The sequence below is a fragment of the Polyodon spathula genome, chromosome 40 (assembly GCF_017654505.1).
Source record: "Polyodon spathula isolate WHYD16114869_AA chromosome 40, ASM1765450v1, whole genome shotgun sequence".
Classification (NCBI taxonomy): domain Eukaryota; kingdom Metazoa; phylum Chordata; class Actinopteri; order Acipenseriformes; family Polyodontidae; genus Polyodon; species Polyodon spathula.
This window is the reverse complement of record NC_054573.1, coordinates 3,511,092-3,524,831: the sequence shown is the minus strand read 5'-3', so window position 1 is coordinate 3,524,831 and position 13,740 is coordinate 3,511,092. Positions and strand designations below refer to the sequence as shown.

The 13,740-nt window shown below is 45.0% G+C and overlaps 1 protein-coding gene across 1 annotated transcript in view; it reads left to right on the top strand.

Moving 5' to 3' along the window:
• Positions 1-11,077, top strand: part of LOC121304857 (mitogen-activated protein kinase kinase kinase 10-like) — a 34,759-nt gene extending 23,682 nt beyond the window's left edge. Inside the window, exons 2-11 of the mRNA XM_041236267.1 lie at positions 966-1,146; positions 1,658-1,806; positions 2,858-3,033; positions 3,700-3,943; positions 4,812-4,934; positions 5,434-5,572; positions 5,928-6,040; positions 6,857-6,900; positions 7,763-8,195; positions 8,651-11,077. Coding sequence (XP_041092201.1) covers positions 966-1,146; positions 1,658-1,806; positions 2,858-3,033; positions 3,700-3,943; positions 4,812-4,934; positions 5,434-5,572; positions 5,928-6,040; positions 6,857-6,900; positions 7,763-8,195; positions 8,651-8,997 — 1,949 coding nt within the window. The 3' untranslated portion in view covers positions 8,998-11,077. The remainder of the gene's footprint in view (positions 1-965; positions 1,147-1,657; positions 1,807-2,857; positions 3,034-3,699; positions 3,944-4,811; positions 4,935-5,433; positions 5,573-5,927; positions 6,041-6,856; positions 6,901-7,762; positions 8,196-8,650) is intronic.
• The last annotated feature ends 2,663 nt before the right edge of the window (positions 11,078-13,740 follow it).

Sequence of the window (13,740 nt, the reverse complement as noted above, 5' to 3'; positions counted from 1 at the left end):
CTGCTCCCACCCCCCTGAGTGACACACTCACACACAGGCAGTCTCTCAGCTGTCAGTCACACAAGCACCAAAACACACAGAGAACGCCAACAGATCTGAAGAATAACACTGTTTACAAACGCACATTATTTACAGAGCACTCCCATCCCCTTCCCCAGTCCATAATCAGGTTCATTCCCACACTGTCTTGCAAATCAGCTAGCCCCGAGCTCCAATATTAACACACTGAACAGCTCATGTGACTCTGCCAGCTGTGGTGTTGTCAGAGTTCCAGTTGTATTTTCGTCAGCACTCTCCTCCTCAGCTACAGAAACCCCAGCTTTTTGAAGCAACGTAGCATTGTTTGCTTACTGAAATTTTCTTTTTATTTACACAGCCAAGGTACAGTACAGGGGTAATCGCTCAGTAACCAGGTCCAAACACCTGATTGATTGATCTGTCAAGCTTTTACTACAGTAAAGTGCTGCCTTTTGTATTGAAATCTATGTGAATGGCAGGTAACGAGGTGAAAGCCTTGCAGCGCCAGGGTCCTGGGTTCGGTTCCGGCCTAGCGGTCTCTCTGTGTGGAGTTTGCATGTTCTCGCCGTGTCTACGTGGTTTTTCTCCAGGTACTCCGGTTTCCTCCCACAGTCCTAAGACATGCTGTTCAGGTTGATTGGTCACTTTAAATTGTCCTCGATGTAAGTGTGTGTGTGTGTGGTGCTGGCTCACCACGACCCTGTAAAGGACTAAGCAGTTATTGATAATCGATGGATGGGTGAATATTCACCCAGCAGAATGAAAGACGAATAAGTTATTTCATGCTACACTTGTCGTTTATTAGTCGATTATAGCTAAGGTTGTCTGTATCCCCGTGTGCAATACTGAAATGAGATTTTTCTGGTGATCAAGTTTACTAAAATAAAGTGCTTACCCCTTAAAGCAGTGCGGCTGAGCGTCCTGGTGTGGCTGTTGTTGTCTTGCAGTTCTCATTCTGGAGCAGCTGGAGAATGACGAGCTCTCCAATAAGACCCTGAAGATCACTGATTTTGGCCTGGCCCGCGAGTGGCACAGGACCACCAGGATGAGCGCCGCGGGAACCTATGCCTGGATGGCCCCCGAGGTCATCAAGCTGTCCCTCTTCTCCAAGAGCAGCGACATCTGGAGGTAAAGGAAGCGTGCGCACAGTGAGACCAGAACCCCCTGCAAAGTGCACAAGACACACATTGCATTACCTTTGCTGGGTCCCGTGTGGTCTGTAATGCAGCGTTATATTTTTAAACACGTTTTTAATCACACATCGTGGGTCTCAAATCAGCTGGGCAGCACATTTCTCAACATTTACCAGGGAGCATTTATATGGAGAAAGAGAACGACTCTTATAATCTTTCCAGTGTGTCCAGATCTTTGTTCTGTGCCTTTATTATAGCTGTAGCAAATAGAATATGCTGGTTTGCAAGACACGTCTCTTGCAGTTCATGTCCAGCCCTTGCCTTTCCATTCAGTTCAATGCACTGAGATGCCTCTTCATTAAGGACCAATTTACCAAACAATATAATTATGCCCTCTAGAAGAAAATTTCCCCTTACATTTCGTAACTAACACTAACGAAAAGGTTTGCTGTTGAGGTCAGAGCAGATTGTTGATTTTTTACCTTGTTCTGTTTTTGTCACCCCAGTTTCGGGGTGCTGCTGTGGGAGCTCTTGACTGGGGAGGTTCCCTATCGTGAGATCGATGCCCTGGCCGTGGCCTATGGAGTGGCCATTAATAAGCTGACCCTGCCCATCCCTTCCACCTGCCCAGAGCCCTTTGCCAGACTGCTGGAAGGTACGACACCAGGGACTCAAGTTACTCCTCATCTCACTCAGAGGGTCCCAACTCGCTAGCCCTGGTCCATCACAATCAATTCTAAATGAGCGACAGTCAGCCTGTTCAGTGAACTCATTGAGGGCCTGGTTAGAAACAATATATGGACTGGAACAGATCTTGAGGGCTGGAGTTAGAAACCACTAATTTGAGTCTGAAACAACCACTGCACAGTCACGTTACGTGCAACTAGTGCGCTACCAGATTCTGAGGCCGACTGTCGCTTTTCTATTTGACCGTCATTTCTAACACACTGTAGCTGGCCCAAACAATTAGTTGCAAAGGCCAAAATACATTTCAAACGAAGACATCATAATGCACAGCCCTATACATCAGCAAAGGCCAAACTATGCAAAATAAGTCATGTTCATTTTGAAGGATTAAACAGATTTCACTGATACGTTTTGGAGTCGAGAGTTTAGGTACACAGTTTAAAAAAAGCAGAATAAGCAAATACATTTAATCAAATCTGCCAGGCCGGTATATAACTAGTTATGTTGGCTTTAAAGTGCAGTGCAGTTTTAGAAACAGGCCTTTATTCCTGATATAGGAGACATGCTGAAGGTACTGTATTGGGAATAGACTCCAGAGAAGGGTTACCGTGTGACTCTGTGCACTCTAGGACAGTTTGGGACAGTTCAAACTTTTTAACTCACTTCGCAATGCATTCTGGTATGTTTTACTTGTCTCAGGTGCCTTTCACAGCAGGACTACATTTACCAGAATGCATTGGGGTACAAGTTGAAAAGCCTGAGCTGTCCCCCTCTGTCCCAGTGTACATGAAATCATATGGTAACCCTACTGCAGAGATAACGGTTAATTTGCTCTCTGCTCAAAGCCGGCTGAAGAGCTGTCCTCTTCCCTCGTGATACTCTGTGCTGCTGTCAGCTTGCACTGTACTGTACTATGTGTGTTTTTCATAACACTGCCAAGCAGTTAAATATGAGAACCATTGTGTGTTGAACTGCAGAGTCTCCTGCTGACGGGTTTGTCTGTCTGTGTGTTTTTTCAGAGTGCTGGAGCCCAGACCCACACCACAGACCCTCCTTCAGCACCATCCTGGAGCAGCTGCTGTGCATCGAGCAGTCGGCCATGTTCCAGATGCCCCTGGAGTCCTTCCACTCTCTGCAGGAGGACTGGAGGCTCGAGATCCAGCAGATGTTCGATGAGCTGCGCACCAAAGAGAAGGTGCTCAGAGATACAACAGGAATCCCTTCAAAAGAGTTACTTTTCCCAATGAGATCACAGTTTAGAGGATGTAGAACACCACTCAATCCGTGTTGAAAACTCTGCTGCCTCTCATTCTGTGTTTCCATGTTAATTTAGACAACCCCGCATTGGCTGCTGAGCTAACCTGCCCCAATTTTTGTAACATAATCACAATCGTTTTTGTATTTTAATTCACAAACCATGGGAATCATAGTGTATCCCGATCGTGCATTCTCCTGTAACATCACTTTTGTGTTACCTCAATAGTTATTGCAAGAGGTGTATGATCAGGAGGTGTATGATCTCAAAGGACCCCAAATGGGAGACTGTTTTCTTTGTTAGTCGCAAGCTGATTTTGTGGTATTCAGGAATGATTGCCCCTGGTTTATTCCCAGAAAGTTCTATTCTACAAGCAGATTGATTTGAAACGTAGTCTGTAACACAGATTGTTTCTAGGATTCTTCAGACAAGCTCAAAGATGATCAAAAAGTAGATTTAGAGAAAAAATATTCGATATCAATATGGGAGCAACAGAACCCAGGAACATTCTGAGACAGCACCATAAAATAGTGAGGGGGAATGTTTAAATGAAAATAAAGCCGCATGCTCTTAAAGTAAATGCCTCCATCTCTCGGTGGGTCGCAGGAGCTGCGCAGCTGGGAGGAGGAGCTGGCGCGCGCCGCTCTGGAGCAGAAGGAGCAGGAGGAGGTGCTGCGCAGACGAGAGCAGGAGCTGGCTGAGCGTGAGATCGACATCGTGGAGCGGGAGCTCCACATCATCATCCACCAGATGTACCAGGAGAAGCCCAAGGTGAAGAAACGCAAGGGCAACTTCAAGAAGAGCCGGCTGAAGCTGGGCAAGGACGGCAACCGCATCAGCCTGCCCTCAGGTACCGCACCAGGACGCCTTCATGTTAACTGAACTAAGTGGAGATAGATTTAGGACAGAGAGAAGGATCACTTCTTCACACAGAGAGTGGTGAGGGGATGGAATGGGCTGCCTAGTCTTCTTCACACAGAGAGTGGTGAGGGGATGGAATGGGTTGCCTAGTCATGTTGTTGAAGGAGACTCTTCTTCACACAGAGAGTGGTGAGGGGATGGAATGGGTTGCCTAGTCATGTTGTTGAAGGAGACTCTTCTTCACACAGAGAGTGGTGAGGGGATGGAATGGGCTGCCTAGTCATGTTGTTGAAGGAGACTCTTCTTCACACAGAGAGTGGTGAGGGGATGGAATGGGTTGCCTAGTCATGTTGTTGAAGGAGACTCTTCTTCACACAGAGAGTGGTGAGGGGATGGAATGGGCTGCCTAGTCATGCTGTTGAAGGAGACTCTTCTTCACACAGAGAGTGGTGAGGGGATGGAATGGGCTGCCTAGTCATGTTGTTGAAGGAGACTCTTCTTCACACAGAGAGTGGTGAGGGGGTGGAATGGGCAAAATCATCAGTGAAGGTTTCTCCTTGTCCTGCTACCGAGGACTCTATTGGCCAGAGGCCCAGTGAGTTTAAAGAGGACATCTGCAGGGCTGGCCATTGTCCTCCAGGCGCTCACTGACATACGCTCTATTCCTCCTGGGTATAAAGAGGAATTGGATCGGGGATCGGAGGATGCCTGCTCACCTTCACCTGAGCTGTTGTGAGGGGATGTAATTAGATGGTCTACATTGGGGAGAAAAATGTGGGTAAAGATAAAAAATAACAAGAAAAACTGAACGGCCTCGTGACTTCAAATCTTTGGCTCTGTCTGTCTTCCCTGTCCAGGTTTTGAACACAAGATCACCGTGCAGGCGTCTCCCAGCGTTGACAAGTGGAAAGGCCAGGGCCCGGACCGCTGCAGCCCCCCAGGCAGCCCTGTCGTCATCCCCAGGCTGCGAGCAATCCGCTGTGAGTACAGGCCACCGTGATTCAGCTTGGGGTGGAAATCTGATCACTTAATATGGAAACTGATGTCAATACCGTGGCTTGATACACTAGCCCCGCCCTCTTTCCTGGGTCTCAGAGACACCCTCAATACAGTTTATTTTTTTAATAATCAGGAGCCAGGAGTTTGATGGTAAGTAGATTGCCCTCCCTTACAGCTGCATGAACAACTCCTATTGGTAAACCTACAGACTCAGACTTATTCCTGCTGTGATGAGAAATGTGATCAGTTCATTCAGAGCAGATTTATCAAGGACCTGATTGTTCAGACTCCTGGAACCTTGTCATTTCAATAGTAGATCTCTCATTTCAAACTCAGGACTGGGTGCAGGGCTACTGCAAGGATCAAGCCCTGCGCTGCTAATCTAGACGTCATGAGAAATGTCTGCTTGACCTAAATGAATACTTTGTATAGCCTACAAATTCCTGTCCGTTTGATGATGATGTGATGTCTTTACGGCAGTGACCCCCAGCGACGGCAGCAAGACGTGGGGGCGCAGTGCGGTGTGTAAGAAGGAGGACCTGGCTGCCAACAAGAAGAAGGTTCGCACCTGGAGCCCCAGCTCCACACATCAGAGAGAGCGCATCGGAGGAGAAGACAGGTACAGACTACCTCATATCAGTCACCTGAGGACATGTATTCCACCCACCACTCACCACACATCCCACCCTGCTCAGGCTTGGTGACATTATAGACGTGCCAAATTATAATGAATGATGATTAAGAGCAATATAGTGGGACACAAATAGAGGCGTAATCAGCTGTCCTGATCGAATACAGGACAGGCAACAGTCAACAATGTACTGGTGGAAAATAAAAATAGAGCCTATTTTCAGTTTGTAGGCTAAACTAGATCTCTATTAGCATCATGATTGGCTCACAATTCGAAGGGATTTCATGGGGCACAGACTCCTAAAACATGCTCTGGTTTTCTCCTCGCTGCTGTGTCTGTCCAGGTTGAAGTCCCTGGGGGAGGGGTGCAAGCAGTGGTCGTCCAGCGCCCCCAACTTGGGCAAATCCCCCAAGCATGTCCCAATCTCCGGGGGATTCGCCAGCCTCAACGAGATGGGTAAGGAAGCACGCCAGGCTGCGTGCCGTCAGGAACCCGGCACAGGGCGTGCTGAGAAGCTCACGCTGCTGTTGCTATCCCTTCTCCGTCTCCAGCCCTGTGCTGTGCATGAACAAACCCCAAACACTGTAAAACACTTCCTCCCTGAGGCTGGTATCAACACTAGAGCAGCCGCAGGGAGGAAGTGTTTTAGAGTGAATGGGGTTGTTTCTTTTCTTTGAGCGGATCAAAGTGTGGCTTTGAGATGTGCTCTCACTATTATAAACCCAACATGACGCATGTGCCAATCCCAGTCTTTACCTTAGAAATACCCTTTCATTTAAAAAAAGGCCTATACAAAATTGGAAGCAGCATAGAGTCCAACAATTTCCATAAACCAAAATGTTATAAAACCCCTGTGTTTCCTTATAAAAGTTTCCCACAGTAAAAGCTTTGCGAAGCGCAAGCACAGTGAATGTGTGGTAAAGGATAGGTAAGCATTTAAAACACAGAGAGATATGGTAAAGCATATAAAGCATACATGGCATGCCATAGTAGACTATGGGAAATATTACAGTGCAAATGTAGTACAGTACACTTTTAAAAGGGTGTACAGTAAGTGTGTGTGTGGTTGTTTTTAAACCTCTGTACATATAATAAAAGCATCCTTATGGATTTACTAAATTATATAGATTTGTATAGATTGTTTAGATATGTCTGTTTTGCCTATTAGTCTTTCTCAATGTCTTTGTACAGAGTGTGTATTCATTTGAAAGTGTAGTGCAGCAGAGGAAACAGACCTGGTTCCTGGTTCACACTGTCTGTTCTTTCGTATAGAAGAGGACTATGATGTCAGCTCCCCTCAGACGAACCCCCCAGACGTAACACGAAGTGGACAAACAACCCCGTACACTTCTCCTCTCGACAAACGGTCGGATGGAGTCTGCCGTGCGGAGGTGGTCTGACAATCCCTCCAACACGTGCAACCTCCACAACTTGGGGCCTCTGCACTGGAGACGTCCGCGGTCGACGGCCAGCGTCAAGAAACACAAAGTGCCTCAGTAAACCGTGCACCGACGCATTGAGGTAATACTGGAGGCTGTGCCCGCCCCTCCGCTGCAAGGACCTCCTCCAGCGTGGCCGCACCCAGGGTTGGGGGGTTGGGGGGGTGGGGGGGGGTAAAGTGGTGTAACTACAAAATAGTATCATCAATCTTAGCTGATATTTGATCGGCTGCTTTTATATTGTGAATGAATATATATTTGTAATGTTTAGTAAGAACAGAGTTTTTTCTGGTGATACCTTTTTAATAGGATCAGCTGAAATATTTCCAAAAATATAGAAACACTAGCTTTCCACAAAAGTCTCCTCTTCAAGTGAAAAGTGGAAACTGAAGGCATGTTTAGTGTGCACACTGGACTGCGTGTGGCTGCGCCCACAAGATCGTGCATCTCAAGGGTTAGAACCGCGAGAGCAAAAGATTGAAATAAAATACAATGTGGTAATGTGCATGCCACCTCCTTGAAGTGAAAGTAATTTGGTTAATTTTCCACACCATGCACGCTCATTCATTGTATAGATCTCAGATGTGAAGTTTTGAAAGAAACACGCATTACAGCAAGCATTTTTATTTTAAAACATGACTTATGGTATGACCCTAAGTTAAAGAAAGCTGGACCCTCTAAATGACTAGGTGAAAGGTTCTTCCTGATCTCTGACCCTGTGCACAATGCTGTCTTCAAGATGTCCCAGGACGAGTTCGAAGCCAAGGAGGAGAAGAAGAAGAAGGAGGGTCTTTTCCAGCGGACAGGGCGCTTCCGCCGCAGCACCAGCCCCGCCAGCAGGAGAGAGGAGTCCGTCCTGCCTTCCCTGGAGCTGTCCAGCTCGGTCACCCTGCTCTCCCTGTCCTCCCTCTCCGACTGCAACTCCACCAAGTCACTGCTGCCCTTCGAGAGCGAGGACTGCTCTGCCACCAACCCCCTGCTGGACCTGAAAACTGAGAGCTTCAAGAGAGACCCCAGGCAGTCCCTGACCCCCACGCACGTGAGCGCCACCCTGGCCGTGTCGCGAGGGCACCGGCGCACCCCCTCGGACGGGGCGATTCAGCCTCAGGCCCAGACTCCCACTCACCACAGGACTCCGTCTGATGGCAGCGTGCAGGCCCTCCCTGACACAAGTACACCGTGTTTATTGTTATTATTATTGATGGGTTCTGATTTGATGCAAATGTGCTCCAGTATGTAGAAATCACAAACAGATGTTGTAGCAAATGTTTTGCTTAAATTTTTTTTTAAAAAAACATGTTATCTGATATTACACTAGGTTAAAGAAAGTTCTCTGGTTACTTGCCTTATTTTTAGGAAGGCTGTTACACTTTCAGCAGTGTTTTCAGGGTTATGTTAACTGGTTGGAAGCATGTCAGTGTATTGGGAAGGGTGCAGGAAAATGGTACCAGTCCAGGCAGCATCTTTATTGCAACACTCAGACTAGACAGTCTTCTGACAAACCTGTCTGACAAAAATATAAAAATCTTTTCAGCTCGACTTTGACAAGCACGTCCTTTTTCTTCCTGTGTCCCTGATATTTGTTTGATTTCTAAATCACTGCCCTGCCTTCACCCTTCCTCTCCAGGCTCCAGGGATGTGGAGGTCCCATGCTTGCCTGACCCCTCTCTGCTGTTCCCTCCCATCCTGCGGCGAAAGCCCGCACTCGAGAAGGACACTGCGGCGATCGAGAGACCCAAGACGCTGGAGTTTGCACCGCGGCCGCGCCCCTCCTCCGGCCGGGCCAGGATCGACCCCTGGAAGTTGGTGTCATTCAGACGGACGCACAGTTCCTCTCCCAACAGCAGCTGTGACAGCCCGCAGGCCACAGAGGAGCCAGTCCCGGCCAGACAGACCCTGCTGGACATAGACATGGATGGACAGAGTCAGGACAGCACTGTCCCGCTGTGCGAGACCGCCCAAGCGCTGAGCTAACTGAGCCTTAACCCTGGAGCCTGGAGAAAACAGTGACAGCTGCAGCGTGGATAAATGATGTCTTTAAGCTAGCATCCAGCTGGTCTTCAGTGAAATCACTATTAAAATCATTGTGCTGGGATGCATGGGGGGTTTTTAAGTACTTTAAATTTTAACCTAATATTAGAAAATTCTTACATTTTACCTTTGAAACTATAATTCATACCATATTACAGTAAAATAAACCTGGCACAGAAAATTACTCATTACAAAAAGAGAAAAACATAGTGTTATTTGTTTTATTTATATGTTAATGTTCATTTTAAGCCTTCAATATCTTTTGATACAGTCTTTTATAGATTCTGGTATATAAACTAATGCAAATATGGAAATTTTTGCCACAGAATACATTCCAAGTTTGTTAAAACATTCAAATAGAAATACGGGTGTTTGTTTTTGAGTAAGGTGAACATAATTCTTCCCGGGCAACAGAAGCATAACTTTATCTTACCCGCTGAACTGCGAGGGTTAGGCTGGAGACATTAGTGATGCGCTGTCCTGTTTTCATCCTCTTGAGATTATATGGGTGAAAATCCGCTTGGCTGACTAATGGGATATCACTCACTGGTAATGGAAAAGGAATTCACTTTGAAACACTCATTCAAGATAAACTCTGTGAAAAACATTTTGGTATCTCTATGCTGCTCAAGATTACAGTAGAAATGTTAGTTAAAGTTGTTGAAGCACAATTCGATTTTAATGACAAGAAAAAGGTCCTTAGCCTGTAAACTTCCAACTGTCTTTGACCTGTCGAGAAATGAGCAACAGCTGAATTTATGATGCCTCCTTCATCGTCCTCAATTAATGGTGTGAAGTTTAAGGACAGTGTCTCATTATAGAAAGGGCAGTTGTTCCTCTGCCCTGCAGGATGCATCAGAAATGGACAATTCCAAAGTGCTGGTCTTCAGTATTCATTTGATTTTAAGACTTCATAGTGACCAACATCACTGCCACACACTGTACAAACCAATGCTTCCCACTGCAATGATGGAATGTGTTTATTTATTGAAAGGGGTGTCCGTCTGCTATACAGTGCTTGCCCAAAAGAGTGTGTGAGTGGGTCTTGGTTTGAGTGTTTATATGCATGTGGAAATATGGAGAAACCATCAAGACCCATTATTGTACAAGAGCAAAGATAAAGGAATACACTCACCCAGCATCCTGCCCTGTGTCTGGAATCGCAGAAATTATCATGACTGTGTCAGAAATGAAACAGACTCCTGCTCTATAACGATCGGACTCATTCCAGCAGTCGAACCAGTACTAAGCTTCATGTCAGTCGAGTCTTTTAACAGCAAGGTGAGACGGGGACTGTGTTTGAAGACATGCCTTGCAATAACTTCTGTGCAAGCAACGCATACTGTGACCACCCTCCCTCAAATGCAATATTCATTTTAAACGCTGATCTTGCAGCAGCTGTCTCATGAATTAGACCGTTTTGGGGTCTCTATGTTGCTTTCACAGAAGGTATGTCCCTATACTAAGAGAGCACCAGACACAGCCATGGCTGAAAGGCTTTTGATAAGGCCTGGGTGTGGCTAAAATGTCAATGTGGTAAAGTTACCAGGATGTAAACATTAAAACACAGCTTAGATCGTGAGTACCCTAAAATGCAGTTAAAATGTTCTACTGTTCCCTACAGTGCTATTATTGTGAGTGTTTCTCATTGAGATTACTTACCGTATTCCTTCGAATTTAAGAAGCAATTTTTTAAACATTTTTTGCTTCTCAAAAATAGCCTGTGTCTTAAATTTGAGTACAGTAGTGATGTGTTTATCACCAACAAAAGATATCCCTGTACGAATACACAAGCAGCAACATGACTGACTGCCAAGAAAAGAGGAACAGACATCCCTGTCTGAATACACAAGCAGCAACGTGACTTACTGCTGAGAAAAGACGAACCAAAATGTTACTGCCCGATCTTGAATCACCCATGACATACAAGCAGCCATTCTCAACGAAGCGTCATTCGCTTCCTGAGGAATTCAAAGAGAAGCTTTTACCATTTCAACGTTTCTAACAAACAGTACCATGCTTGGATGTATCTTTGTAAATACATCTTTGATGTTTAGTTTTTTTTTTTCAAATTGAGGGTGGTAAATTTGGGCTGTATCTTAAATTCGAAGGAATATAGTAAATATGGTGTTGCCTCAGTTCCATAGACATATGTGGGCCACATTAGCCAAAGAGTTTTATTAGAGCAGTCTGTGCCATCCAGTGTTCTTTCTTTAGTTTCTGTGCAATACACAGCTGTGCTCTAGATGGCGCTGGTGCTTACTAATATAAAGAGCTGTTTGCTGATCTAGTAGAGCAGCTCATTATATCAAAGCACCTGAGCACAGAAAATACTAATGTAGTCATAGCAATAAGAATGATTGCAAACATAAAAAGGCAAGAGAACAAAAAATAAATAAAGGCAACATGGAATCTGACACGACATAAGCGTAGAAGATTTGAAACTACACACCAGTACAAATATCGCTGTGTTTTTGTAACCCTACCAACTTACTGACGTTGACACAGACTGTAGTGAACAGAAAACAGTTTACTAGTCTCAGCCCTGGCTTTTAATAGTTCTAGAAACACTATGAGCGAGGTTGCCCTAAGAAGCAGGGATGACTTCGGAGAGAGAGCTAAGAATGCTGTTTAACAATCCCATGTCCTTCCTGTATCCAAAACAAGGAGGGGTCAAAGACAGCTCTTTAGGTGCGTTCCTCTGAGCTGCAGAACTGACTGATCCCCCCTGGTTTCGATGCGTTCCTCTGAGCTGCAGAACTTATGTGCTGAGGATATGCCAAGCATCAACCCCAAGCATTGCAGCAAGCCCAGAAGAGGATCAGCGTGGTAAAAACACTGCAAAACAGCACAGAAAGAATTTCCAAAAAGTATGGGTTACTCAGAGATAAACATTTATGATACTACTCACATCAATAACCAATTCTAAAAATTTGGAAACAACGCCTTCCGAATCTAAATTATTTTATTAAAAAATTCAAACATGTTACTATACAAGAAAGAGAAATTGTAAATTTTTTGTTGTATTGTACGTGCTCTCAATGCATCCCAATGATGTATATATTTGTAAATATATAGATATATATATATAGATAAACCTTTGTTGAGGATGACTGATTTTAATAAATAACTTAATTTAAATGATAAAGTTTGAAAACTGAAAACCTGTTGAAATAAAACAACACATATATAAATACATGTATAAATAAATAAATATGTATCTGTACTGTCTTTACAGATATTAAATCTGCTTGATTGAAATGCAATCTCCCCACGAAGGCTGAACAAGCCAAAACGTACAGATTGTTATATTGCTGTTGTGATAAAAAAAATAATAATAATAAAATAAGTTACTGTATACATAAATAATGAATAAAGTAACTGTCTACCTGTCTACAGGTTTTTCCTGTTTTCCCAATTATTTTCTCCCTAATTTAGAATGCCCAATTACACTCCCCCAACACATCCAATTACCTCTTTATACCCAGGCACTTTACCGTGGATGTCGGCAAGCTGCCAGCCTCTGGAGGACAAAGACCAGCCCTGCATGAGCTCACCAGGCACCTGGCTGATAGGCTCCACTGCAGCACAGTGAGGAGAAACAGTCCCTGAAGGTTTTGGCTCCCTAACCCCATGCAGTCCCACAGCCAATGCAGTGCTCCCTCCAGAATCCTCAGCGAAGCCCGTGGACTTTGCACAAGGCGCGAACTCCCCCCTGGCTGTACGATTCACCCTGCACACCACACGTTCGTGTCTTTACCAGGTCATCACTCCGGGACCCTTGCACATCGATTACTGAGCTGCTTGGAAAAATTCACATGCCACCTTTTAACATCTTGCAGTCAACCTCTTTTTAAGACAACAAAAATTCAAACATCCTCTATCTACTGAAGAAACCAGCCAGTTAGAACACAGGTTACCTTTACTCCCTGGACCTAAAATGGGGTCAGGTCACGGTTTGTCCTGATCAGAGCTGGATATGCCATGGCATGGACTCCACAGGGTGCTGAAAGCTGTCTTGAGGGATGTTGGTCCATTCAGTCTTTCATATTTCAGGGTTAGGGTTAGGGTTAGGGTTAGGGTTAGGGTTAGGGTTAAATGTCTTTTCTGTTTGCGGCCACAGCCGTCTCACTAGCTGATCCCTTTGTTTTCCACTGCTGATTCACTCTGGTGTCTTGGAGCAATCTAACAGCACGGCTGCACTTGCTGCTGTGGCAGCTGCTCGAAGGGCACCCATTCTCAAGCCTCTGCAGAAATGAACTTAAAAGAAAAATCACCTTAAAATTAGCACAATTACACAAGTGCGCTGCTGTACACACTGTAGGAAAAAAGAAGTTTAGTATGGAAGTTTAACCATATGGTAGCTCCATTTCAGAGTATAACAACTTCCATATTGTCACACCAGAGGGCAGCACCGTGCACTAGCCACAAATATTTTTGGTTACATGTCCCTTTAACAGTTATAGTGCGCCAACTCCGTTTCTTAACTAAAAGCGATGATTCTGAAAAAAATCACTTTTTTTTTCCCGTAACTTTAATGCGACTGTGGTTCTGTTACATTGATAATGTAAAAAATAAAAATTAAATTAAATAGAAAGGCAGCTCCTTTTAATGAGGACAATGTCTCCCTCCAGGCGTAATAATCAAGGAAGTCCAACATGATCTGAAAGCAATTTAACCTCATCG